Below are 26454 nucleotides of genomic sequence, written 5' to 3'. Positions count from 1 at the left end.
CACCGAGGCCCAGCATAACCTTTCTAAGGATTAATTTATCATTAAAACAGTGAATCATGCAAAGCTACTCTAGCAGGGTCCAAGAATACAACTACGGATTCAGAAATGAGCATAATAGCTTCCCTTTTAAAAGACATGTATGTTTAAATATTTTTTTTACTCACTGTAAGATAAAATAGATTTTTTTAAAAAGACAACATATTAAGCTATAAGTCTTACACACCAGAGCATTTTTCACACAGATTTACATATCACTTCACAAACAGGCAGGTTTCCCAGAACTACAACTAGAAAGCGCATTTTTAAAAATGTTTTACAAAGCCAACATTTGGTCATACACCGACACTAATGAAAGCCATTTTCAGGATACAGTAAAAAGGGATCCAAAAGTTCACATTTTCTTGCATACTAATACTAATGAGAACACATTACAAGGAAACACCAAAAATAGTGATGAGTCCAATAAGAGCTCTTCACTGCCTGCAGCTCTCTGAAATAAGCAAGTTTTAATGTTCAAGAGTAATGCTTAATTATCCATACATGGCCATTTACAAGCATATTGCCACAGGGCTCCAGCTTCACAACAGTCCCCAGTCTAATAGAAGATGGCATTATTGCATGCAGTCAGAATTATTCACTGCATTACCCACGATTCATAGCATGTATTAACACAAGCAATTTCATGCATATGGATACAGTGGGTCTTAGCAGGGGAGCTCCTGATTGCTCTGAAACTAATTTCACAATCATTAGTTTTGGTGGTGCTGTGAGTGACAGAGTGTATTTACTAGATTTTGGAAAATGACAATTTCCACAAGCTTTGTGTAGGAATCTATAAACATGAAAGCCTGAGCTACAAGAAGCTCTAAGCTGTTCAGAGACAACAGTGACACTGGACTTGTTGGTTAGAGGAAATTTTCCTTTGCAAATGCAAAAAAGGACAAACAAAATAACAGTATTAATTATCTAGCTTTGTCACGTAATGTAATATTTATGAAAGTGTTGTTTTTGCCATCGAGTGAGAGGCCCTTCATAAATATAGGGTATAGCGCTTGAGATTCAGGCCAAACCAAAAGCCTTTTTGCCCGAAGGTGAAGTTAATGAATCATGGCCAAGTGCTGCATTCTTTCCATATGTAGGATGAGGAGATATTTTGCAAAGCCTCTGAAACAACCTAATGCTGTTATGGGCCATTGTTCACAATAAACATGTAAATTGTGTTTATGGAATACTGTATAAGTCAATGAGTTAATGGCACTGATTCACAAATAAATTATAATCACAGTGTGTCAAAACAGAAAGAAAAAGGAAAGAAAAAACGACTTCACAAAAGCAAGCATTTTTACTTGTTAGCCAGAAAAAACAGAGGTGTTTTCCAGTATCATTCACAGAAACTGTTCAGTTACTAATGTCAGAAATCAGCCATCATTCCCCTACCGAAGCGGGGAATGCTGTTTGATCTCGCAGAACAAGAGATACATAAATTAAGAGGCCAATTTTCATGAAACTTTTGGGAGCGGTTGAGCAAATCCAAAAGGAAAACTCGGTAAAATTTGGTTAAAATCCACACCGCTTCCTTTTAAATTGCAGGATGGGGCACTTGCCTTTCAAAATATCTATACAACACAATATATTCACCTTAAATCCACAGAAAGCAGCAGTGCTTGGTGGCTTGGGGTGTTCAACATTAAGTGTTGTAGCACCAAATGTAAGCCACTAGGTGGGGATATGTTATCTGTTTTCTTTGCAGTAAATTTTATTGCAGTTAGCGTCCCAATTTTTCAGTGGATACATCAAAGCTATTTGCCTCAGATGTACTAAGAACTTCAGAAAATTCCATAGAAAATTCTATGACAAGGTATCAATGAATGTAAACAGGTGCAGAACTGTTTTATACTTTGTGTGTCATGTTAAATGTACAAAATAACATTGTTTTAAATATAAAGACTGACTTTTAATATTTGGATGAAAATCTCTGACAGTCAATGAATGCCCAAAGTCTAGAGGCCATGGACATCACCAAATGCGGTGTTTTCTCACGTGAGATCCTCTGCCAAACCTTTACTGCAGCTTTCAGTTGCTGCTTGTTTATGGCTCTCTCTCTCTCACTTCAGTTTTGTCTTCAGTAACTAAAAAGCATGCTCTGTTGGGCTGAGATCAGAAAACTGACATGGTCATTGCCTCCTCAAGAGTTTTCTTGACTCAGATATTGTGAGAACTTACTCTTAACCAAGGAAAGAACTCATCATCCACTTTAGCTGTTATTGTCTGTGGTCTTTCGGGTCTTTCTGTCTTACTGAGGTGGCCAGTGTATTCTTTATTTTTAAGAATGTACCAGACCGCTGACATAGGCTTTTCTAATGTTTTGGTAATCTCTGTGATATTTTGGTTTTCCAGCCAATAAAAAAACCTAAATCCCTCACTTGACTTGTCCTGACATCTCTTTGGAGTTCATACTGGACCGGTTTATAAGTTTAACATTTGTGCAGATATTTTATCTCCTTATTCTGTCATCAAATAATGAGAAAACAGTCCTCACCTGTCCGTGAAAATGCACTTCAGTAAATTGTCCCGGATTTGAGCTTGTGAAAATGTGAAAATGGGGGAATGTGTATAAAAATGGCTGTTGTTCCTAAACAGTTAATTTCATACTTTTGTAAACCCCCTTAAATTAAAGCTGGAACTCTGCACTTTAGTCACATCTTGATTACATTGTGGTGATGTACAGACACAAAATTACAAAAAAAAGTATAAATCTTCAAAATTTTATGGACTAAACTGTATCTGCATGTCAGAAGCATAAGTGATCCCACACGCACCATCTATGGCCGTCTATCATTTTAAAGCATTTGAAGCCAGAGGAGGAGGATCTGAGGGTGCATTGGTTCAGGCCAGAGGGAGGGAGAATAGAGGGAGGTCACTCCTGCCCCAGATTTGTAGTTGTCACTGGGGAGAGAATGATGGCTGCGAGCAACAGATAACAGCTTACAGTGTGAAGAGAGATTATAAAAGGAGGCAGAAATTGTAGGGGGAACTGAACCCCACCCATATGGGACTGCGCTGAACAGCCACATCCAGCTCTAACACACTGCAATTAGCTGCCGAGGCAATTACAGGTTTGTGGAGGGTAAATGTGACATGCTCTTATTTTTTTAATCATACAATAAGCATGATGTTCATCGCTCGAGCCACAGAATTTGTGTTTACAGCAGAACTGCGATCACAAGAAAAATGTTAGTCATTTTAAAGTCTTAGTGGTATTTTTAAAACTTTAAATGTCTCTGCAGCTGCCCCTCCACACAGACGCACACACACAGACATTACTCTAATTGCTTTCCTTCTGTATAAGTAATGTTATGCCAGCAGCCCAGCTGATTGGGCCCCTCCAACACATGCTACTTATTTCCCACATAGCCATGAGTGGCCCATCAGAGTGCCATTGTTATCTATCAGATTGCCAGCAGTCATTACTTATTCAACCAGCTGTCATGTCTTTTGTCCAAAATCATTCTTTACTTTGTCCAGAAAACCTTCTAATGCCAGCTGTGGCCCGTTGACCCCCCATCTGACACATTTTGCCCAAATGCTCTAGTTCTCTCTCTCTCTCTCTACCACACACACAAACACACACACTGACAAAAACTCTCCACACTGGCTGTCCAGCTTATGCTCCTGTGGCAGTAAAGAGAGGTGGCCCTGCAACAAACAATCCAAGTAGAAAAAAAAGCAGCACTCATCACTCTCCTGTTGTGCTTATCAGTGGCAGAAATATTTTAAAACACAGAGTAAGACTTTTCCAAATTTCATTTTACTTAAATTGAGTCTTTTAAAGTCAGATCTGTCTGAACCTAGATATCTGTATGGAACAGCCAGGATGCTACACTGTAGACACACTTATAAACATTGTTAAGCCACTTCAGCTGCTTCTTAATTCACCAAGGGATCACCAAACTAAGATCAAATTGTTATTATGAATAAATTATTATTATTAAATTATTTTCTGTCATTCTATAAATGATGTCATTGTTTATAGACAACATGACGTGCAGCTTTTTTCCCCTATAGACTCTACTACTTAAATGTCAAAACCAATTCCTCAGTTATCTTGTAATGCACCTTGATGCAGCACTCTAGTTCATCTTTTGTCTGAAACAAGCCCTTTTAGCTCCATTCCCCCTCCCTTTATGGCATCTTTCTTCTGATTGGCTCACCCCTGCAAGTAGAAGGTTTGAATTGCAACTGGATGGGCAGTGTCTGCTCAGAGCCAGAGCTGTGTGCCTGAGATGAGCATGTATGCGTTGTTCTAAAACGAGTGTGTGCAGCAGTTTGAAGCCTGAGCCTTTGGCTCGTAGGGATAACCTGCACACAGCGTCACCATTATTTCAACCCAGTATTGGAACAATATATAAGATAAAATAATGAGGAAGCACGCAATAGGTCCCCCTTTAATGAGTGACATCTGAAGAAAATCTGTAATAATATATAATTGTAATCATACTTCCATTATAAGCCCTTGGGTGTTTTTGAGATAAATGCACTGAACACTGGAATACTTTCAGATACATGCAGCACTCAGCTGGCTGGTGAACAGAGAGTCATGAAGGTGTCCTTGTGACATTGCCAAGACAGCTATAATATTTATTTAGGATGAAGGAAGTAAGGAGCTATGCCAAATACTTACTTAAAAATAGACAGGAGTCATTGATAGAAGCTATAAATAAAGAGAGGGAAGAGGGGCTTGTCCTGGATGGGAGTATTTATAGCGCAGGCACACAGCTGTTTACGGGAGGCAGTGCACTTATCAATAAAACCATAAACCCTGAAATACCACTGAATGCACAGTGACCCCCCTCATACATTTCTGGAAAGATGCATCTGAAGTGAAATTAAATCACCTTTATGAGGGGATCAAAGGGATTACTCCCAAGGGTCTTCTATTCTCGGACACAGTAAATGCAAAAGTTGGATCACTTTTCAGTGCTCATATACTTTTTTGTCCTCCTCCCCCTCCCCCGTTTCTCGTGCAGGTTTTTAGTCGCCAATACTCCTTCTTCACTGATTACTAAATAAACACTGAGAAATTATATATTAAAGTTTCATAAGTTTAAGATTGAACATCACATACATTTAAGAAGATTTTTATTTTAATTAATTTGTTTAGCTTTATATTTTTAATCGTCTAAGAAAGAAGCGTGTATTTTATGTCACTGTTTTTTTTTGTTCTATATACTAAGTAGCATTTAGTGGCTGTGTAATGTGTAAGAAAGTTGTGTGATACAGGTGCAGTAGGGCAGACCAGCTGACTGAGGAGCAGGAGGAGGGGCAGGCAGGCAGGCTGGCCGAGGTCCTGCTGCACGCCGACACTGAGCATACTTGAACGGAGGGAAGCTGCGACGCGCACCGCTGCTGCTGGTTCTGAGCCCCCGGCAGCCATCAGACATTCACCTGTCTAGGAGTTTAGCTAGCAAGCTAAATAGTTGAAAGTCTGAAAAAACAAAGTGTCTACAGTTATAAATTAAAGATAGGAGCTGTAACTAGTTGTTGCAGTTGCAGGTTAAAATGTCTATCTTACCGTTCACCCCTCCAGTTGTGAAGAGGCTTCTTGGCTGGAAGAAAGGAGAGCAGAACGGACAGGAGGAAAAATGGTGTGAAAAAGCTGTCAAAAGTCTGGTGAAGAAGTTAAAACGGACGGGACAGCTGGACGAGCTGGAGAAGGCCATCACAACACAGAATGTCAACACAAAATGCCTAACTATACCCAGGTAAAGACAAAGACAGAGCGCTGACTGACTGCCTCTGAATAAGTGAGCTAGCAAGCTAATGCTGGTGACAGCTAGCGTTAGCCCAAGCAGCTAGGTAGTTAGCTAGAGTTGATATTAGCAGATGTTTGTATTTTATAGAGAGCAAAGTCAAACTGGCGAATTGCCACATCAAAGACAACATAAAGCGTTTGATGTTATGACATGGATTTTGATTGGACCTGCCGCCAGAATAAAACCAATCGTGCATTGTATTTAGAGCTAACATTAGCTCTATCATCTTATCATCTTAACCCGTGTTAAATAGATACAATTTTGTTCTGCAGATGTTAACTCCTTACAGGCAATTTTATTTATATATATATTTATATATATATTTATATATTTATATATATATATATATATATATATATATATATATATATATATATATTTATTTATATATAATTATTTGCCTGGTAGCGTTAAAGGAATAATATGGTGTGTTTCAACCCATATATTAGAGTCTGTTATGTTATTTTCCAGCATTAGTTTGCGCAACGATATGATCTGTAGTAAGACCAGCTGTGCAGCATGTAATTGTGAGGCAATGCTGTAGTAGTGAGTGTTTATCTCCGAGCTAGCTTCACCTGCTGACATGCTAACTAGTGCTGCATAAATATGTCCACAGTTCACACATGTGATAAACTGAGAGGGAGTGGTTTGGCTAAGCTGGAGCTTGACTCATAGAGGATGTTTAGACTGTGTGTGTCTGTTCTCTGGGAAAGTTATAATAAGAGTCCAGTTTGGGATTCCCCATATGGGATACCCATCTGTATTAGACCTGCACAATTTGTCAGACATATGAGGTGGACTCACTGGGTGTGACACATCACATTGGAGCCACATAGTTGTATTACCGGTGCTTTGAATCAGTGCACAGAAGTAGACTGATTAGGCACAACATAAAAATCCTTAGTGAAATACTTAACTCTGATCATTTTGTCAGACTGCAGTGTTTTGGTGGTTGCTGGCCGGGATTCATGCAGACAGCACTTTGACATGTAACACCATCTTAAACATGATTACTTGCCTCACTCATCTGGTGGCAGTGGAATCCCTAAGCAGGGACACACTCCACAACATAAAAAAGCAGTTCACAAATGTCTCAACCTGGCATCACACTCCCTGGATTCTTTCCAATCTAATCAAGCATCAGTGGGCAAGAACAGGCCTGATGAAGGAAGACTTTATTCCAGCCTAAAGGGTCTCCTGTCAGTGTCCTGGTGCCAGACAGTCCTGGACATCCCCAGAGGTTTCCCAAAACTGTTTTGTCTGTATGCTGGGTCCTACCCAATATTAGGAAGGTGTTTTTAAGCGTTAAGACAACTCAGTGCATGTGTGCAGTTAAATATGTTTACTCATAAGTAAATGTGTTTACTTATTGTATACAGTCTTCAATCAAAGGACACAAAAAGTAGCCCCTTTCCCTTATAAAGATCTCCCCTTAATGACTAGGTTTGACACCTCAGTATATCCAAACAGACCTGGTTTTGTGACTATTGGGTTCCAAGTGTAGCTGCATAGGCAGAGACCATTCCCATTAATCTCTGATGCACGCCCAATCATTTTGTTCTATAAGCAGGCCTGAAATATGAAAGAACCACTCAGTTCATAAAAGAGATTAAAGGGTTACTCCTTGTTAGCTTTCTATGGGTAAGGAGTTAACATAATGAATGTTGTTACCATGACCTTGAGACCTGTGACAGTCACAGAAAAAATTTGGACCTTAAGCCCCTACTTATTTTATGGTGGCGTTTTGCTGGCATGCGTTGGGTCACCTTATCCCTTTAAAGTGAAAGGTTATACAAGTCAATACAAAGTTGGTTTTAATGATCACTTTATCTTATGATAAAACATTTCAAAATGGCAGTATTCAATTCCAGAATGAGTGTTTCCCTGTTGGCATGAGTGATTAGTAAACGGTTTGATGAGTGTCAGAGTGGTGTAACTCATAAGCTATGTCTTTCAAATCAATTCAGGTCTCCAGTGCCACAATCAAAACACCAAAACAAGATGTAGCATTTTAAGAATGGTGTCCCGTCCAGTAGAGGCCCAGGGACTTAAGGGTTGTCCTCACAGGAAGAGACTGGCATAAATTTAGTGGGGGTCTCTGTGGAATGTCAGTAAAATTCAGACAAATGTAAGAGTGAAAGTTGATTCTAAAGGTTAGCAGTACAAAGTGGTTGGTCAGAGTTGAACCTTTTTCAAGTTAGAGGCGAGCCCATTGAAGCAGCTACCAGTAAGAACGAAGGATAATGCTGATTGACAAATTGGGGAGGTGGTAAATATATAAGCGTGTTGTCTAACTGGAACATGGAATGTGATAAACTGCTATATTATGCCAGGTTGTTGCTACAGGTATAGCAATGACAGTAAAGACATTGGTATAACACAAAGCCTGCTATTTAAAAAGATTCTTTGTTTCTTTAGCTTTTGTTCCCACATAAAACAAATAGGGCTGTTCCACACCTTTTTTTCCTCTTAATAATTAGTACAAAAGGAGCTTCAGTGACCTTAACAAGCCTCCAGAAATTTTTTCCAAGCCCTAAAAGGCAGCTTGTAGGCCTGATTGCTAACAAAACTGGGAGTCTCCCATCACAGTAAGTGTGGATGTCAAAGCATGGGTGGTAACCTACATTAAAACCTTTTTCTCAGTTGTTCGGAATGTGCTCTGGGCTCTAGGGAGGGCGTGGGCCACTGTTTGGATTGTGGTTCAAGTTGTCAGTGGGTTCATAGACAGTAGACTTTACAGAATAACAGCTGTGTTGCTATCTTTTGGGGATAGAGTGACTCAGTGATTCTGTATTGCAGCCAGCCTGCATTGTGCTGTACTTTCATCACCTCCTCTAATGTGGCGTGGAGAGAAAGGGGTTGTGAGCATTTAGAGTGGTCAAGTGCTTGCCTGAGGTGCTTGCACCTAGAATGAACTTAACCAGCAGGAAATTATTATGTACCAAAATGTCAAAACTGTGAAACTAAGCGCACCACAATTTTCTGGCATCCATGACTGATTTTAAAGCACCCACAGTAAGTAGAGTAAAAAGTATGAGCTTACTGCAAAGGTTTGCCTTTTAACTGGTCATGTTAAAAAATAGGGGTGCAATGATACTCGTATCGATATTGAACCGTTCGATACAGTGCTTTCGGTTCGGTACGCATATGTATCGAACAATACAAAATTTGTAATTTATTTTATCAACTTTCCTTCTGACAATGCTGTCTGTGTTGAGCGCTCAGTGAATCTGCGTTCGACTACTCCGCCTAGGCTGCACTGTCGAGCGCAGATCCACTGAGCTTCAACACAGACAGCATTGCCAGAAGGAAGAGCGCAGGACAAGCTAGCGAGACAGAAGTTAAGCTCCCCTTGCAACATGGCAAATTGAACCTCCCCCACCCTCATTCAGATCTGGCGTTTGGAATTATTTTGGTTTTCATGTGACGTATGACCCTGAAGGTAAGCGCGTCATGGACTAAAGTAAAACAGTATGTTGGATGTGCCACGCAATGCTCAATTACATGGGTGGGAGCTCGTTAACGTGTTGGCCGTCTAGCCCCACGCACGGGGCGATCAGGGATAGCTCGTTAACAGAGATTTGCCGTGTTGTGGCGTTAACGTCATTTCAACGAGATTAACGCTGACAGCACTAGTGGGAACACAACGAATATGACTGCCCGTTGACGCTGACATCATCCTAGTGCAAAGACAAGTGGAAGCAGACAAAAACAACAAGCATGCATGCTACAAACTTTACTCGAGTCATTTAGACAGCCGTTAGCACATGATTTATGTTTAATATTGTGGCGAGCTCAGACAAGGTGGAGACGGAGGTGTCGTTTGGTCTTGCTTCCCGTGAGCTAGCCAGGGAGCACAGCCGTTTATTGACATCTGCAGAAGAACACTGCCGCTAGCTAACTGCTCAGCGCGGCAACAGCACAGCAACAACAACAACAACACACAGGGCGCCCTCTGACCCCGGAAGGACACACCGTCGCAGCGAGAAGGCGTCACCCGTCACTATGGCAACATAAACAAAACATAACTGTACAAACAGAACCCCGAACAGCCCTGACCCGCTACATAGCCCCCACCTAAGGGGTCAGTCGTCTCCGACGACCCCATTGCCCCACACAAAGTCCTGCAAATGTCCAGGTGCCTTCTTTTGGCGCACCGGCCGGTCACGACCGGCGGGGGAAAAGTCACTCGGGTCAGAACATGGGGTGCCACCATCATCCCACTTCTGACACCAATGTGGCGAGCTCAGACAAGGAGGAGACGGAGGTGTCGTTTGGTCTTGCTTCCCGTGAGCTAGCCAGGGAGCACAGCCGTTTATTGACATCTGCAGAAGAACACTGCCGCTAGCTAACTGCTCAGCGCGGCAACCGCACAGCAACAACAACAACACCACACAGGGCGCCCTCTGACCCCGGAAGGACACACCGTCGCATCGAGAGGGCGTCACCCGTCACTATGGCAACATAAACAAAACATAACTGTACAAACAGAACCCCGAACAGCCCTGACCCGCTACAATATGCTGCTGAGAATATAGCCCAGAAGAAGTGTATAGTATTGCTTTTATTTTGGAAAGAGCCTCTGTAATAAACTCTCTTTTCCAAAGATGAGTGATTCCTCAATCAGATACAGGGCTTGCAAAATCGCTAGCCCGACGTCCCGGGGCTAGCGGTTTTTCCAGTCGGGCTACCAAAATCTATCTCTGCCCTGCCCGTCGGGCTATTGAAGGAAAAATATATGTCAATGCTTTTGCATTCTTTCAGAAATGTAGCTGGGTAATTATGTCATTGGCATCGGTGAGCCACTGTCAATATGTGACATATTGAAATCGCGTTTGAATTTGCGCTTGTTTTTTGCTTTCACTTTGCAATCGCGCGAACTGTGTATAGAGAGCGACAGCACTGATTGGTGAGTGATGATAATTTGCGCACCAATTCCTCTGACATCGTCTTATCAATCGTTAGCTTACTATGCAAACATGACAAGTGAAATCTCCCGCAGCTTAAACATGTGAGAGGTTGATCGCGCAAAGAATCGCTGACCGTTATGCGAGTGGTGTGTAAAAGCAGCAGGATATATATTTTAGTTCTGCTGAGCCAAATAAGACAGGTCAGGGTGAAGAAGTGACAGCCAAAGAAAAGCTTACCACAAAACGGAAAAGTTATGACAAATCAGACTATAAGGCAAAAAGAAAGTGCAGCTTTATGGTTTCATGGACAAAAGAATTTCTGTGGCTGCAATATGACGAGCTATATAACCGGGGCTGCACATAAGTGGTCCGCAGGTGCGCATTTGCTGTCAAAAAAAAAAAAAAAAAAAAAAAAACGCGCACAAGATATGAAGTTGCAACGCGTGTTTGCATACATAAGATTTTCTGGAGGAGGACAGACATTTGTTTAGAACTCTTAAAGATATCGAAGAAGCAAGCTCGTTTAAGCAATTACTTTGGTGTTCCTCTACCTCCAAACAAATGTCAGAAGGAGTCCGAACCACAAAAGAAGCATGTATTCTCGGAAAAGTGGTTGCAGGAGGTGAGCTGGCTTCAAACAAATGATGAACGCACAGAGATGTGGTGCACAATGTGCCGTGAAAATCACACTCTAGCGGACAAAAACAGTGCCTTTTATATGGACGCAAACGCGCGTTGCAACTTCTTATCTGGTGCGCGTCTTTTATTTTGACAGCGAATGCGCACATGCAGACCACTTATGTGCACCCGTGTAAATAACATAATGTTCTGCCGGGTGCGTTGTTGGTTTTCTCTCGATTCCTGAGTCTACAAGCGCCTCTGTTACTGGGACCAGTCATTTTAAGAAAGGCCCCCATTAGAACCCATGAGAAATGCAAGAAATGCATTATTGCTCAGTCTGCAATATCTTTCCCAGAACAAACACCAATTGAAAATAACATACTAAAAATAAACCTGAAAAATCTGTTTAGAACAGTGTACTATGTTGCAAAGAGTGAACTACCACTGGCAAAATTTAGCAGTCTTTGCAAACTTCAAAAAGCAAATGGCCTAGATCTTGGTTCCACTTGTCTCTTACCCGTGACTTCAGTGGAAATTTCAAATTCAGGATCTGACACAGACTGATTCATGTCCTACACAGTTCTTACAAGTTCATAGAAATTTCTGTTCAATTAGAACCAAGTATTTGAGTTGATGATTGTAATTTTTATACAATGTTGTAATTTGTTTTTCAACAATTTTTTTGATTAATGTTTTGTTTCCTTTACAATATTATACTTTAATGTATAATATTGTAAAGGAAACAAAACATCAATCAAAAAATTGCTCTCTTTTTTATTCGGGCTACTTACATTTATTTTGGGCTACCAAAAACTGAAGAGTCCCTGCCCGAAGGGCTACCAGGGATTTTGAAATTTTGAGAGCCCTGAGATATATTTATTTTTTAAATTACTTTTTTTTCAGTAACATTAAATTAAAAAACTGTACTTTTGAGTTAAAATATATATTTATAATTTTAATAAATGACAAATTAAAAAGGCATGAACATTTTTTTTGTATCGAAAAAAATATCGAACCGTGACACCAAAGTATCGAACCAAACCGAACCGTGAATTTTGTGTATCGTTGCACCCCTATTAAAAAAGTTAAGTTCATTGGTATTATAATGTAAACCTCTCTTGTTTACTGTAGATTTCAAATATATTGGTAATGGGTTGTGTTTCTTGCCCTTAGGTAAGCATTTAATTAATGCCACTGTTAAAATAATTCAGTTATTTTTTGGAGTTTTGTTAATGATTGGCCTATTATGAAATTATACTAATACTTACTTTTAACCTTGATATCATTCACTCAAGCAGAAAATACATTTCTCTTTATCAAATGACCACAAATAAGAGGAAATTGCAAAAACTTAGGTTAAATAAGACAAAACATCTGGGTTAGCTTAACTACATGTGGCAAAGCCATGCTTGCGAGCATAATGGGAAGCCAGAAACAACCCTGATTATTTAAGATGGTGTGGAACCCAACATTGATAAAAGATATCTTATAAAACCGGACGTAGACAGTATGTCTGTTCATATTCTTGCATTTGTTAGATTAATATTATTGTTTATTACACTATATTGGCTATAGGATCATTTTGAATTATTGACCCTCAAGTTCCATACTGGTGCATTGTTGTATAAAACTACATAAATGCAATGAAGGGACTTGCGTTTTGGTTAAAATGAACAGATGTAAATAAAAACTGAGCAGCTGGTGATACTGAAATCCTAGGTCCATATAGTGTGTGTCTTAACTAGTAGGCCACCAGATGTGCTTTAACAAAGACAAACGTTGTTAACATTTTTTAATGCGCTTCTGCAGATGCAGGCACTTTGCGCTGCACTTGCATTTATTTATGTAGTATAATCAGCTGCTTGTGGTTGCTTCTGGAGTTGGAGTCTTTGACAGAAAGTGGTTTGTCTTCTACTCGGGGGGTGATTTGGTTGGTAGTGTGATGCTCTAACTTCCTGGCTGGTAGATGTACTGTTGTTGTATATTCAGCTAAACAGGAAGGTTGCCTCAACTGGCTGTGTGACATCATGTCAGAGTGGCAAACCAGGGAGACAGAAACTAGCCCAGGCCAGCCTCTCAGCTGAGGCTTGCAAATGCTGACCTAAGCTGACCCAGGAAATAATGCTGCAGGTCATCATAAGGAGGACTGGAGTTCCTTCTATTTTTTAAATACCTGATTGTATTACGCTAATGAAAAGTAAGCTCTGTTACTTACTGATTATAGTAACAATATTGGCAACTGGACCTTGTTTTCTCTCATCTTAAAATGAGATTTTGTCCCTCATTGCTTTATTTGAAATCTTTAACAATGGGGCTCTTGTTTTTTCATTTTAGCCTTTCCGCAGTTCTTCCAGTCGTTCCACCATTTGTCATTTTAGCTACTGGAAAAAACATAAGTGCCATCCTCTGTTCTGGTTGCACATTTTCCTTGAAGATTTTGCCCCCATTGTGAGGCAAAATTGCATAGTGAACACAAGGCTTATAGAGAACAAAATTAAATGTGGATATTGTCATTATACTAAACCATTAAAATTCTGTGGTCTGTTTTGTATGTCTGAAAAATAAAACCACCCTTTTAGGTATTGCATTGCTAACTGGGCCTCACTGGGTCCTTGTGTGTCAGTCTCACTGAGCATCTCTACATGAAGCTACAAAAATGACAAGAATCTACAGTCCTCATTAAAATAGAGGACATTTTTGAGACTCTTGTATAGCTGTTACAAAAACAATCTTGCAGAATGTGTCCTGCAGATGGTATTGCTTTCAAGGAGCTCTTAGTGTTATGTCTTAGTTCAGAGAGACATGGGTGGAGAGAATCAGGATAGAACCTGATTTTGGTTCTATCCTGGTTTTGGTTGGTTTTGGTTGAAAATAAGATGTATGAGCCACATTGTGTTGTGATTCAAGGGACGAGCTGGAGGGACAGTAGGTCATGTGAGTGTTGAAAATAAAAATACCACCTTTTTCCATAATGTGAATAACAAAAGAACAAGTAATGTGTGCACAATGTGAGCAGAGTGTCTGTTATTACGTCTCTAAAACAGTGTTATTAGTGCCCGTTATCCCAGGTAGTAAAGAGTACCTTAAAGACACATACGTCTTCTTAGTGTCTTGCAACATCAACAACTAAATCAATGTTCAAGAGACCCAGAAGGTTGGTGGGTTACATTAAATCACCGTGCAAAGGAACGTACATGCTGGACTTAAAAAGGGCAACGCCCAAGTAAATTCACTGATTAACTTTATGTGCTGGATCACTCCAATCAGCAGTGAGTGTAGACAGGAAGCAGAGTGATTGGCACTTAGGTCATTGGGCCATTCACAGTTGAGGGAGGGACAGCACAGCAGAATCTACGTTGGGTCAAAAAACTCATCATTGAAAAAAAAAAAGTTTTTCCAGTTCATTTTAAGAAGTTAATGCATAAAAAGATTATTTGTGCACTTAAAACTTGGCCAAAGAATGAAAACCACTTTTCATGTTGCACAGCTCCACAATAAACTGAAATGTTAAGTCATCAAAAAGTTACCCCACACTGAGATTCCAAGACAATCCTTCCTTTGCATTTTTTTAAATTTCAGTTACATGAGGGTATACATAGGTTTACACTACAAAGGTACCATAACCTCCTAGGACCTGGCGTCCACATATGTGGACATCACATTTTTGGTTATTTAGACCCAAATACTCAATTTTGCTCTACAAGGGCCTGATATCCACTTACGAGGACATTATACTGCTACTGTTCTATTGAAATTTTAAACAAATATCCTAATTTGTGGCTCTCATTTTTCTTAGAAACGAAAATTTGGTAAAAAAAAAAAAAAAAAAAATCTGGTAATTCTTTGTTTTTACATTCATCGGGGCCCAATATGCCCAAATATCAAAGATAAATTAAAAATGCATGCTGTGGAAGAGTTCGGGTCTTAGGAGGTTAAGTACTTAAATATTATTATTAGTTTTAACGAAAGCTGCTTCATGGTTGGCCTTTTCCACTTCAAATGTAAAAATAGACATTTACATTCTGTTATTATTAACCCAGGTGTCAGTAGAATTGGGGCCCTGTTTTATTCTTGGACATATTTTGTGAGCTGTATTGAAGATGAAAAATATTTTAGTGAAACAATTGAGGGTAAACCAGCACAGAGTGACTAAATTTAATCTGAATGTTTTATATTTCGACTGTGATGTCTTTCAGGTCTTTGGATGGACGTCTGCAGGTTTCCCACAGAAAAGGTCTTCCTCATGTGATCTACTGCCGCTTGTGGCGCTGGCCGGATCTGCAGTCCCACCATGAACTCAGAGCTGCCGACCACTGTGAATTTGCCTTTCACACCAAGAAGGATGAAGTATGTGTCAACCCCTATCACTACCAGAGGGTGGAGACACCAAGTGAGTGTTCTTAATTGCTACGTGTTCCACATGATTGTAGTTAAATTAAAGCTTTCTCCAAACTGGGTACAGAACTGATCTGATCCACTGTCTCCAGTTTTGCCTCCCGTTCTAGTGCCACGACATACAGACATCCCTGCCGAGTTCCCACCACTGGATGACTACAGCCCATCCATCCCTGAAAACACCAATTTTCCCGCTGGCATTGAGCCCCAGAACAACTATATTCCTGGTGAGGGGAAAAAAAGCAAAAAACACATCCCACTCATTCTTGACTCGGTCTCTAAATTATTTTTCTCAGGGATGATTTAGTTTGTGGCTCATGCCCCAAAAATGTTGTTCCTGAGTGCAGTTTTTATATTATATTAAAATATTGTATTTGTGTAGTTGTATCACAGAAGCAGTTTAAACACGCAAAAGAACAATGATGTGTGCTTAACCCATGTGTTACAGAAACTCCCCCACCAGGGTACCTGAGTGAGGATGGTGAGACAAATGATCACCAGCTTAACCACAGCATGGACACAAGTGAGTCACCTGACTGTACACACACCTGAAGCTTATACTACTCTAATTACAGCTTATAATGGTTATGAACCCATCTTCTATTACCACTCTGTTTCAGGTTCACCCAGCCTGTCACCCAATCCTGTATCCCCTGCAAACAATAATCCTGGTAAGTAACATCAGTCAGTCAAGTTTACTCAGCTTTAGCTCCTGGACATATTTTAAGTTATGTGCGCCAATAGAAATTTCAGCCATTCATTTAAAATCCAGTGTTTAATCTGGATTTGAAGTTTTTTGCTTGTTAGGAAAAAGCTTATTACACCCTCCAAGATATATGTATATATAACAAAACTGAGCAGTAACAGAACTGCCCAATAGTGAATGGGAAAAAAATTGATAATAACATATTTAAAAAGAAACTTTATAAATGGTTCTCCAGTTATTACGAAAGTCAAACCTGTAGTAATGATATCATTAAAAGTACAAGTGCTGTAATAGAATATTTGCACTTAATTCATGTGTTAGAGCCTGTCATCGCTAAAGTGTGTGTCATGCAACAGAGCCTATAAAACAAATTGAATGGTCAAAGCTATCATAATGATTTTGAGGTGTGTTGCTTGATTCAAATTTGAGGAGCGCAAGGGATTTAACTGGGTTTTTTTCTCCATATGTTTGTCTGTATTTGGAATAGTAGAGATGAGAAGTTGGCAAAAGAGCCATTTAGTTTTCAAACCGTTAAAACGGTCAAAGTTCCTTAACTAGCATGGATGACAATAATTTAATTAGGCTTGCTTTTTTCTCTTGAATTCACATGAAAACTGAATTTTTTCAAACACTAAGTGGTTTTTATTTATTTCTACAAGGTAACTACCCTTTTCTGATTTTCTTTATTTGGTTAGTGTAATTGGTCATATTTCAATATTTTTAGTCTGATCTCAACCTCTAAATGTAAAATGAACACTTATTGAATTTACTTCAAGAGGGCAATCGCCCCACATGAAAAAACACGGATGCATAATGACTTTATATAGTCTGAAATGGTCACTGTTGTATGAAAACTTGCCACAACTCTACTGTACACATGCTTGTGCTCACTCTTTAATACCTAAATAAATGCTGAAAGACACTGGCTGATAGACACTATCATCATGTACACCTGAACTGCAGATTATTAATTTATAATGGTAAAGAAGCATTTGCATCAGCGGTATGTAGTTATGCTCTATTGGCTGCTCCATTAATAGATGTAAATGGACACTGGGGCTGGGATCCTGGTGGCTCAGTTGGGTAACACACACAACAGTTTTTGGGGGGTTTTTTGGTCACAAGTGACCATATTTAGACAGCAACACCAACAAATGTGGCTAACAGGATGCTTCAATAAACTGTATGGGTGCAATACAATTCCAGTCACCACAACTGAAGCACAAACTTCGTGGACAGTCTGTACTACCGTGCAGGCCACTTTATCTGTCAGACAGTTCCATTGTCATCTTTCAAAAACTACACACACCACAATTACAGTCAAAAGGCACATTTCAGTAACTTAAATTAGAAGAGGTAAACCCTAGCAGTCAGCTATAGTGGCTGTAATTGCTTTTATTGCCCTAGCTCTCACTCAATGTGGCTAAACACCTAATTTTAAAGTCTCCAAAAAAATTCACTATATAAGATATATTAAGAAAAAACATGTATACAAAATTTCGTCATTAGTACAGTTGTTAAGAAGGTGCAAATTAGCTGTTAAGTGAAACATTTTCACATGGGAGTCCATCTCTCTTGTTGCAGCCATTGAAGCAACTGTATTTTATGACACTTCTGCATTGGATCAATGCATCACTTGCATTACTATCCTTGATTTTCTTGTTGGTTTGTTTATTTATTTGTGGAGAACATTATGTTATTTATTTATTTATTTTGGGGGGGTTGGTGTTTTTGAATGTCTGTTTATGAGACTGATGAGCAATATATGCACACACTTGAGTGAGTGGATCGTGTCTGGCTTAGCTTCAGGGCAGTAAGTATGGTATGAATGGAGTCTTTGTGTTTGCTCTGTTCTTATGTGTGGAAAAACCAGCTACATGCAGCTTTAAGATAATGCAGTAAATGTCTGCGTGGCGGGTTATTCTATGTGGAGACAAACTAGGAGGTCCTTGTTTTGTTTTGCTTTTTAAGAAAGGTATTTCATGTCTGGCTGAGGTTATGAAGGTCATGGGAAAGAGCTTTTGGAGAGGAACCAAAGGAAACCTTGTCAGGACTTTGTCATGATGCTGCACCTTCAGCATCAATTTGATGACAGAGCTATTCAACTATTTAATTCTTTCATCATGGAAATAGATTAAACCTGTAAATGTCTCTTTGTCTTACCAGACTTTCAACCTGTGACATATTGTGAATCTGCCTTCTGGTGCTCCATCTCCTATTATGAGTTGAACCAGCGTGTTGGAGAGACCTTCCACGCTTCACAACCCTCCCTTACAGTAGATGGATTCACAGATCCCTCCAACTCCGAACGCTTCTGTCTGGGCTTGCTGTCAAACGTCAACCGCAACTCAGGAGTAGAACTCACACGCAGACACATAGGTATTAACTGTATTTCGAAGCGACGGCATAAATTTGTTCTGATTATATGTGAAGGTTGTTTTATGCTGAGCTAGCTTTTTTTTTCTCCTCTTTTTCCAGGTCGGGGTGTGAGGTTATACTACATCGGGGGTGAGGTGTTTGCAGAATGTCTCAGTGATAGCGCCATCTTTGTCCAAAGCCCTAACTGCAACCAGCGCTATGGGTGGCATCCTGCCACTGTGTGCAAAATACCTCCAGGTCAGCACAACGTGCATACAAACACAAACTCATTAAAGGCAATATGACCAGAGTATGACTGTATAACTGTGTTCTTCTGCTCCTGACATTTATTTTATTCTCTGTGCTAGTAAACCTGATAATAAATATTTTGTTGCTAGGCTGCAACCTGAAGATCTTCAACAACCAGGAGTTTGCTGCGCTGCTCTCTCAGTCAGTCAACCAGGGATTTGAGGCAGTCTACCAACTCACCAGGATGTGTACTATTCGGATGAGTTTTGTTAAGGGTTGGGGAGCTGAGTACAGGTAAATATTTTACTATTTTTCTTATATTACTTACAAAGTATAAGATATTGTTGCATTTGCTTATTATTTGACTGACAGTAAAGTAATACGTGAGAAGGACTGATGTCATGTTGTAGTGGCGTAAATGTGTAATATGGTGTTCTGAAATGGTAGAGGTTGTGTAGTGATTAAAATAAATGTCATTTTCTGGTTAGGTCATTTACAGGTAGTTAATAAATGTCAGTGTACTAAATATTTTGGCTGGTAGATGGCCTGCTTAGAGGTCAGAAGACAAGTTAACATTTAACTGACCCAGCTAGTGAGTGGCTCGTATTACTCATGTCTTTCAAGTCTCTGCCGTGCATTTTTTTCCCTAAACGTGATGTGGAAACTTAAATTGTACACTGCATATACAATCAAATTGAGGTTCAGTGAGTCAACATTTTGTTTATTAGGCAGTAAAATGCTGGAAGAAAAGAATTTGTTCTGTTTGGGAAACATGTGGACAATTGCATCTATTGTAGAACTTATTACACAAATGAATGCACATTATTCTAAAGAGGTTGTTCAACATCTTCATTCATAATTGGAGAAGTGAGGAATAAAAGAAGAAAAATATGACTTTGGGTTGTTGACTGAAGCCGACTTTTAACAGGAAAAGAAGGTGATGGGGGATGGTGTAACTGTGACTCTGTAAGAGAGGAGGAAGAATGCAGCAGGCATGCAGTAGTGAGGGGGGTATGAAGTGGGGTGTGGACATATTTCTAACTGCCTCTGGAAGGGGGATTCCCACTGGACTATGAATGGTGCGTGTTGTATTTCTGGCACCAAACACCTTGGAGAAAAACATCCTCAGAGATACTTGAATGGCTTCAGAAATAGCCCAGAGCTGGCATCACTGTTCGGGAAATTCTTCCAAAAATATGGACTGTATAAGCTATAAGACAACAACCGTTATAATATAGTACAGAAGAAAAGGTTCAGCAATGACAGAAATGTGTGCTTTCCTTCTTTGTGTTCTGCAGACGTCAGACAGTGACCAGCACCCCCTGCTGGATAGAGCTACATCTTAATGGTCCCCTTCAGTGGTTGGACAAGGTCCTCACACAGATGGGCTCCCCCAGCATCCACTGCTCTAGTGTGTCCTAGGAGCAGCCCTCCTTCCCATCCACACTCAAACCCCCCCATAGGAATCAATCCACAGAAACAGCATTTCCCCTGCTGTGTTTGACATTTCTCATCACATGTACAGCACTGTCTTTAGTGTCATTTAGTGTCTCAATTTCATGGTCATTGTAGGACATTTTTATGGGTTTTATTATTTTCAGAAGACAGAAGTGCATCTTCATGATTATTCTTTTACATATTATGTCCATCCTTCCTGTTAATTAACTTTACATTTCACAAAGGAGACTGAAATGTTTGTTTTCCAAGTTGGAAGATATGCAGTTTCAACTTGGCCATCGACATGTTTTAAAACATTTTTGATTCTATGAATTAATCAATATTATGAATAAGCCTTTAGTGTCCCAGCAATCACTGAATTGGGAAGCTTATTTAATAAAAAAACGATAAATTAACATGAGAAATGTTATTTATAGTGACAGAATATATTTCATTAATATTTTAAGTAGAAGGTACTTTCCTTTATTGATTTATGATCAATAAAGAAACCAATTATCTGATCAGTGAATTGGTATTTTGTCTAGCTTTAAAAAAAAAAACAGTATCAGTGTTTCTGATATAGAGCCCTTGTATTAAAAGTATTTTGCTCAATGAAAGAGACATTTTCTAAGTTATTTTTGCATATTGTCCTGCATGAGAATATATTTTTCTTATTGCCTAAATATGATTGTACATAAATATTTATAGCTTGTGTAATCTGCTAGTCATCCATTGCTTGAAAGAGTGGATCAAAGTGAACTCTGGCATGGGTGGATTCATAGTAAGACTACTTAGATGAACTTTTCAGGTGAGTTGGTTCTGAAGTGTGGCACAGGAATACTGTACCAACCATTAGTGTTATTTGATAACAGGCTCGATGAGTCATTATAGTAGACTGACTGAATCTGGACACCATGTGACTTGAAGTATGAAGTGTACAGTGACCAAGGTTGTGTTCATCTGTTGTTGGCAGTGTGGAGTGAAAACAACAATGCAGGTCTTCTTATGTATTATCAATTGTTAACCAATGGTACACTATGCTCCTTATGGGTAAATGATGCATTTCAAGTTTATTGTGTCACTTTAATGGTTGTGGTAATTTGCTTGTCCACTAAATACTGTATATTACATGTACATTACAATATAAGGCATGTGTAATATGCTCACTGTCCTTGGTCGTTGTCTAAGACGTCACCATGTTAATCCTGCACTCACTCACAGTACATAAGACTGAGTCACCAAGCAATCTATTTAAAGGAGTTACATGGTGCTGAACGGAAACACTGTACTACACAGTACATTAGGTATGTGGTAGGTCTGTATCAGTACTTGAGTTCCTTGATATTCTTTTAGTGGTTTTATGATCCAAGTCTTATGTTTTTGTTTTTTAATGTAGACTAATATTTGTTCTCAAATGTCTAGAATTATCTGTGAAATTTTAATAAATTGCAAAACAGTAAAAAGAGGGCTGCTTCTCTGTAAAAGGAATTATGTATGAAATATAAATGTAAAAAGAACAGTTGCCTCACAGCAGCTGGTGCATTCATTGTACCACTAAATTGACCCTTTCTGTGTTAGGGTGGCGACCTGTCTGGGGTACACTCTGCTTCTCATACATGACCCTGCACCAAGGAGTAAAGTTGCTTGTTGAAACATTATTATACACCGTGACAAAAATTTGAAATTGATATACATAAAGCGGATAAGTGTCCTGTAATAAATGATATCATCAGGAAACCTGTAGAGGTGACGCGACACTCTTTTGCTAAACGGCATAGTTTGTGATGGTATGTATGTACAGTATAATATATTTTTAAATGTGCTTCTCTACTCATTAAGGCTTGATAAAAATATTAGAAACTCCCCACTGCGCTACATCTAAATTACTTATTTACTGCAGAGTTAATCGCAAAGCACAATACACATATCCTTTTATTTAAGTTGAATAGAGATTGTGAACCCATGTGAGTGTTCACAACAAATAAACCATACTCACTAAATATTAAAATCACAAGGTTTTGTGTTAATTTATTCCAGTGTGCATTATATGTCTTTTTAGGATAAGGCACATCATTTACCTTTAAAATATATGTATCAATGTACCTAATAACAAATACACAAACCACATACATTTCATGTCTTTCCCCACCTTCAACACCATCACGTGCTGAGGTTCACTTAGGGCTAAAGTATAGTGAAGAACCCAGGGGAGTAGATTGAGGATCAGGGCCACTCATTTGCTTTTCTTGCAATCAGGAATTCCCATCTGTTTTTTCAATACATCATTTCATGTTAAGAATCCACAGTTTTTAAATATACTAATGCCTACAGTGCCATCTGTAAGCATCTCCACTTTCCAAGTGCAAGCAGGATGTCACGGGATGCTGAATCTTGTGGAAGCCCCAAGAAAAACAGGAGGATCAGGTGAAAGGAGTCCAAGTTACAGCCAGCTACTTTTAGCTTTCTTCTCCCGATGATAACCCATCTATCTCATCTTCATCACCACCGATGGCCATCCAAAATGCTTTTGCCACCTAGAAAGCAGATTGTGGGTAAACAGATCATGTATTGAACTAATGAAGGGTTAAATTAAAACACTAAAGAAAAAAAAAAACTTACCTTTTCTGCGTGAACTTTTCTCTGCTCGTGGGGTAATGAAGAAGCTTTGTCTGTAGGTTTAAAATAGAGAAGACCAAAATCATCAGTCAGCCACAATGACATCAGGTGCACTGGCATCCAAATATTTGAGCACTCCTGATGAAAAGTTGATTTGTTGTTTTTTGTTTGTTTGTTTCTGAAACCTTGAATGCAAGACTAGAGTTTTTGTGCAATGTAAGTATTCCAAAATCTTAGTAATCTCAGAAATCCTGAAGGTAACTACCTTGTCTGTGCTTTGGCTTGTTCATAGTAATTGTTCTGGAAACTTGGGCAATGCACATTTCAAGACTTGCATACATATTCTGACTCCTAAAATATTATTCCTACAATAATCAGCCATTGAGTCCTCTACTAAGTAAGAGCGCCTTGTCTTTTGAAGATTAAAAATTTTATGCCCACAATTCAGGATATTGCTTTAAGAAGGCCTTTACTCAGCTGGAACTGGAATTAATGGAACTGATTTACTGTACTTAAAAAGAAAGGAGGGACATCAAAGTGATGTCTGGAAAACAAAGCAAAAAAAAAAAAACTTTAAGAGATCTAATCGTAGGATTGCTAGAATCAAAACCCTGTGATGAAAACAAAGGAACTTCAGGAAAATTGAGCAGACTGTGCTTTAATCTACTTGTACAACCACGACCTTCGTGGAAGAGATAATTAAAAGCATCAGAAGTTTTCAAATGAACATCTAAATAAACCTAATGATCTCTTTAACTGTTAAGCATATGGGTGGATGGCTTGTGTTACAGCCACTGGCACAAGATAGAGGAAGGATGGATTCAATTATACACCACAAATTCTGCACTGCAGTATCTGCAAACAAAAAGCTCAAGATAAAAAAAGATGATGTTGTTTAACAACATTTTAACAATCCGAAAAACACCTCAAAATCCAACAACAACTACTGAGTGACGAACACTGAAGATTTGTCAGTGGTTCTTGAAATTTCCTGAGCTAAACATCTTCAACAGTTGATGGAGTTTAAAGAAGCTGTGCAGGCCAGAACAAAGATCTGACAAAACTGAAAGATGTTTGCAAAGAAAGGGTGAAAATCCAACAAACAAGAATGGTAAGATGTGTTGCTTACAAAGTACTGACCATGGGGGCTTAAACTTTTTATCATAATCACTTTCTTTTTATTAGTTAAAGTAATCATCTGAAATGCATCAAACTATTTTGAAAATATAATGAAAAACAAAAGCTAAATACATCAAAGATGCTCACTTAGCTATTCAAAGTGAACTCTATAGAAAATATTTAACCTCCACAGGGACAACATACCTTTAAATAAAAAAAAGAAAGAAAGAAAGAAAGAAAGAAAAAACAAGATTTGCATATCTTTTTTAAAATTCTCCCATTTACCTTTCATCTCCTTTAATTTGGTAAAAAGCCGTTCAAAGTTATCAACATCTACATCTCCAGTTGTGAGGTTGGCGAGCTCCTGAATGTCCAAATCAGTCATTGCATCTGAGGGAGATCAAAAAAATGTATGTTTATACACATAACTAACAGTTCCAGCAGCAGTATTTTGAGGAATCTGAGAAAAATTGATTCACGACTTAGTAAAGAAAATTCTATCACAAGGCATTCGCTTACCAACTACTGCCTCTTCCTGTGTGTCTGTATTTGTAGTACTTTCTGTATGGTTAGGCTCCTCATTGTTAACGGTGCCCTCTACTGGTAAGCTGGAAGACTACCAAAAAAAATAAAACAGCTTGGATCAGCATGCCTCCACAAAAACGACTTTAAAAAAACATAAATTTAAATTGTATTGATTCAAGCAAGCAAGCAAGCAAGAAAATGCATGAAAAAATACTGTTAAAACCTAAATAAATCGATCATTATCAAAAAAGGAAAACTCCACTGACTGGTGGATCTTGGCAGGTGCGTGGGTTGTTATGTCTGGAAGCCACCAAACTGCTCATCAGACCAAAGCCCTGATTGTGCCCTGTTAGAGATGTAAACTGTCACATGCCATACATGCATACACAGAGTATGTAGTAGTTAAATCAAAGGTTATGTCATCTTACCATCCTTCATTTCCACGCTGGACCACACATTTGCATTGAGAGCCTGAACAATTCTCTTTACACCTGTGGATTCTGGAAAGTCGTCTGATAGAGAAAACAGAATAGTGTGAATGCGGGTGAAAATATTATCAAAACACAAAGAATTGAGATATAAATCTGGGTGATGTCACTGCTCATTTCTCCCATTTGAGAAACTCACCATCCTCATCTGGGAGCTCCTGAGGATTGAGTTCTACGAGCTCAAATGCATGAGCCAAACACCACTGCTGCGCTTCATGTCTGGTGACTCCTACAACATAAATTAGAAGTTGTATCCCCCACGACTTATATGTAAGACAGTGTTTTCTGCAAGCCACATGCAGAGCAAAAAAACTGACCATTTTCACAGACTCTGTCACAGACCAGGATGAGCACCTCTGGCGCAAGATCTTCCACTACCGGGATCCAAGGTTGTAGCTTTTGCAGCCCATCTTTCTGCAAACATAATGGATGATATAAAGGCATGAAGAAACGTGCTGTTTAGACTTATAAATATAACTTCTTATGTCACATACCGCTTTGCTGTCAAAATAAGCGATGAAAGCTTGCATGGACTGGGCAATCTCTGACGACATGTGAAAAGTGCTTGATACAACACAGAGACTGACATCTGCCGTATAATACTTGTTGTTGATGGTCCAAGGGTACCAGACCACTGTTTCCTCTCGCTTTGTCGGCTCGGGTAAAGTCTTCGTACTGAGGATTTCTGAGACAAAAACAAATCTGTTGATCTACACGAACAAAGACGTCAAGCTAAGCTTCTCACGGTGAAAGCTCAAGCAACAGGAATAGTATTAACCTTAATTAGCATTACCATATCGCTTGTATATCAGCCTGGCGAAAGTAAAGGACATAAAATGGCTTAGACGCCTTGAAGAAATTCGCTATTAACCCGAGAAAAAGACATAAAAGGGCTTCCAGATGCTATCGCTTAGTTAGCTCTGTTTAACGTTAGCTTCCTTACTATTATGTTATTTTCACCTTAACTTACGTTTGATTAGTTCTTCTTCTTTAAACTCGCTGTCACAGCTAGTGACAAGCACACATGGGGTGGCTATTTCTGTGTTTTCTTCTGAAGCTGACATTTTAATTATAAATTGGAGAGAAAGCTTCTTCAGCTATTAGCTTAGCGTTACGATGGAAAACTTGGGAGACCTTTCAACTCTGACCGGCCTCTTCCGGTGCACGTTAAACAGTCTTGTGACGTTTAATTGTAAAAATATTTTTCGATCCATCAT

General features: G+C 39.1%; 2 protein-coding genes across 2 annotated transcripts; one reads left to right on the top strand and one right to left on the bottom strand.

Annotated features, from left to right (window-relative positions):
- Window positions 1–1689: 1689 nt before the first annotated feature.
- smad3b (SMAD family member 3b) lies at window positions 1690–22147 on the top strand. The gene is made up of 9 exons (XM_082541094.1): window positions 1690–5762; window positions 15541–15734; window positions 15832–15966; window positions 16188–16262; window positions 16360–16410; window positions 18612–18824; window positions 18924–19061; window positions 19202–19346; window positions 20351–22147. Exons 1-9 carry the CDS (start codon window positions 5560–5562, stop codon window positions 20472–20474), a joined length of 1278 nt encoding a protein of 425 aa, XP_082397220.1. The 5' UTR covers window positions 1690–5559; the 3' UTR covers window positions 20475–22147.
- Window positions 22148–22403: 256 nt separating this feature from the next.
- On the bottom strand, window positions 22404–26392 carry aagab (alpha and gamma adaptin binding protein). Its single transcript, XM_082541095.1, has 10 exons — window positions 26208–26392; window positions 25732–25922; window positions 25555–25651; window positions 25377–25466; window positions 25178–25261; window positions 25016–25095; window positions 24744–24840; window positions 24510–24614; window positions 23109–23158; window positions 22404–23023 (listed from the first exon to the last, which is right to left on the bottom strand). Exons 1-10 carry the CDS (start codon window positions 26299–26301, stop codon window positions 22946–22948), a joined length of 966 nt encoding a protein of 321 aa, XP_082397221.1. The 5' UTR covers window positions 26302–26392; the 3' UTR covers window positions 22404–22945.
- Window positions 26393–26454: the final 62 nt, after the last annotated feature.

This window comes from Aulonocara stuartgranti (assembly GCF_965226115.1).
Source record: "Aulonocara stuartgranti genome assembly, chromosome: 7".
Lineage (NCBI taxonomy): Eukaryota > Metazoa > Chordata > Actinopteri > Cichliformes > Cichlidae > Aulonocara > Aulonocara stuartgranti.
Note: the sequence above shows the minus strand (reverse complement) of the source record. Positions and strands in the feature narration are given on the sequence as shown.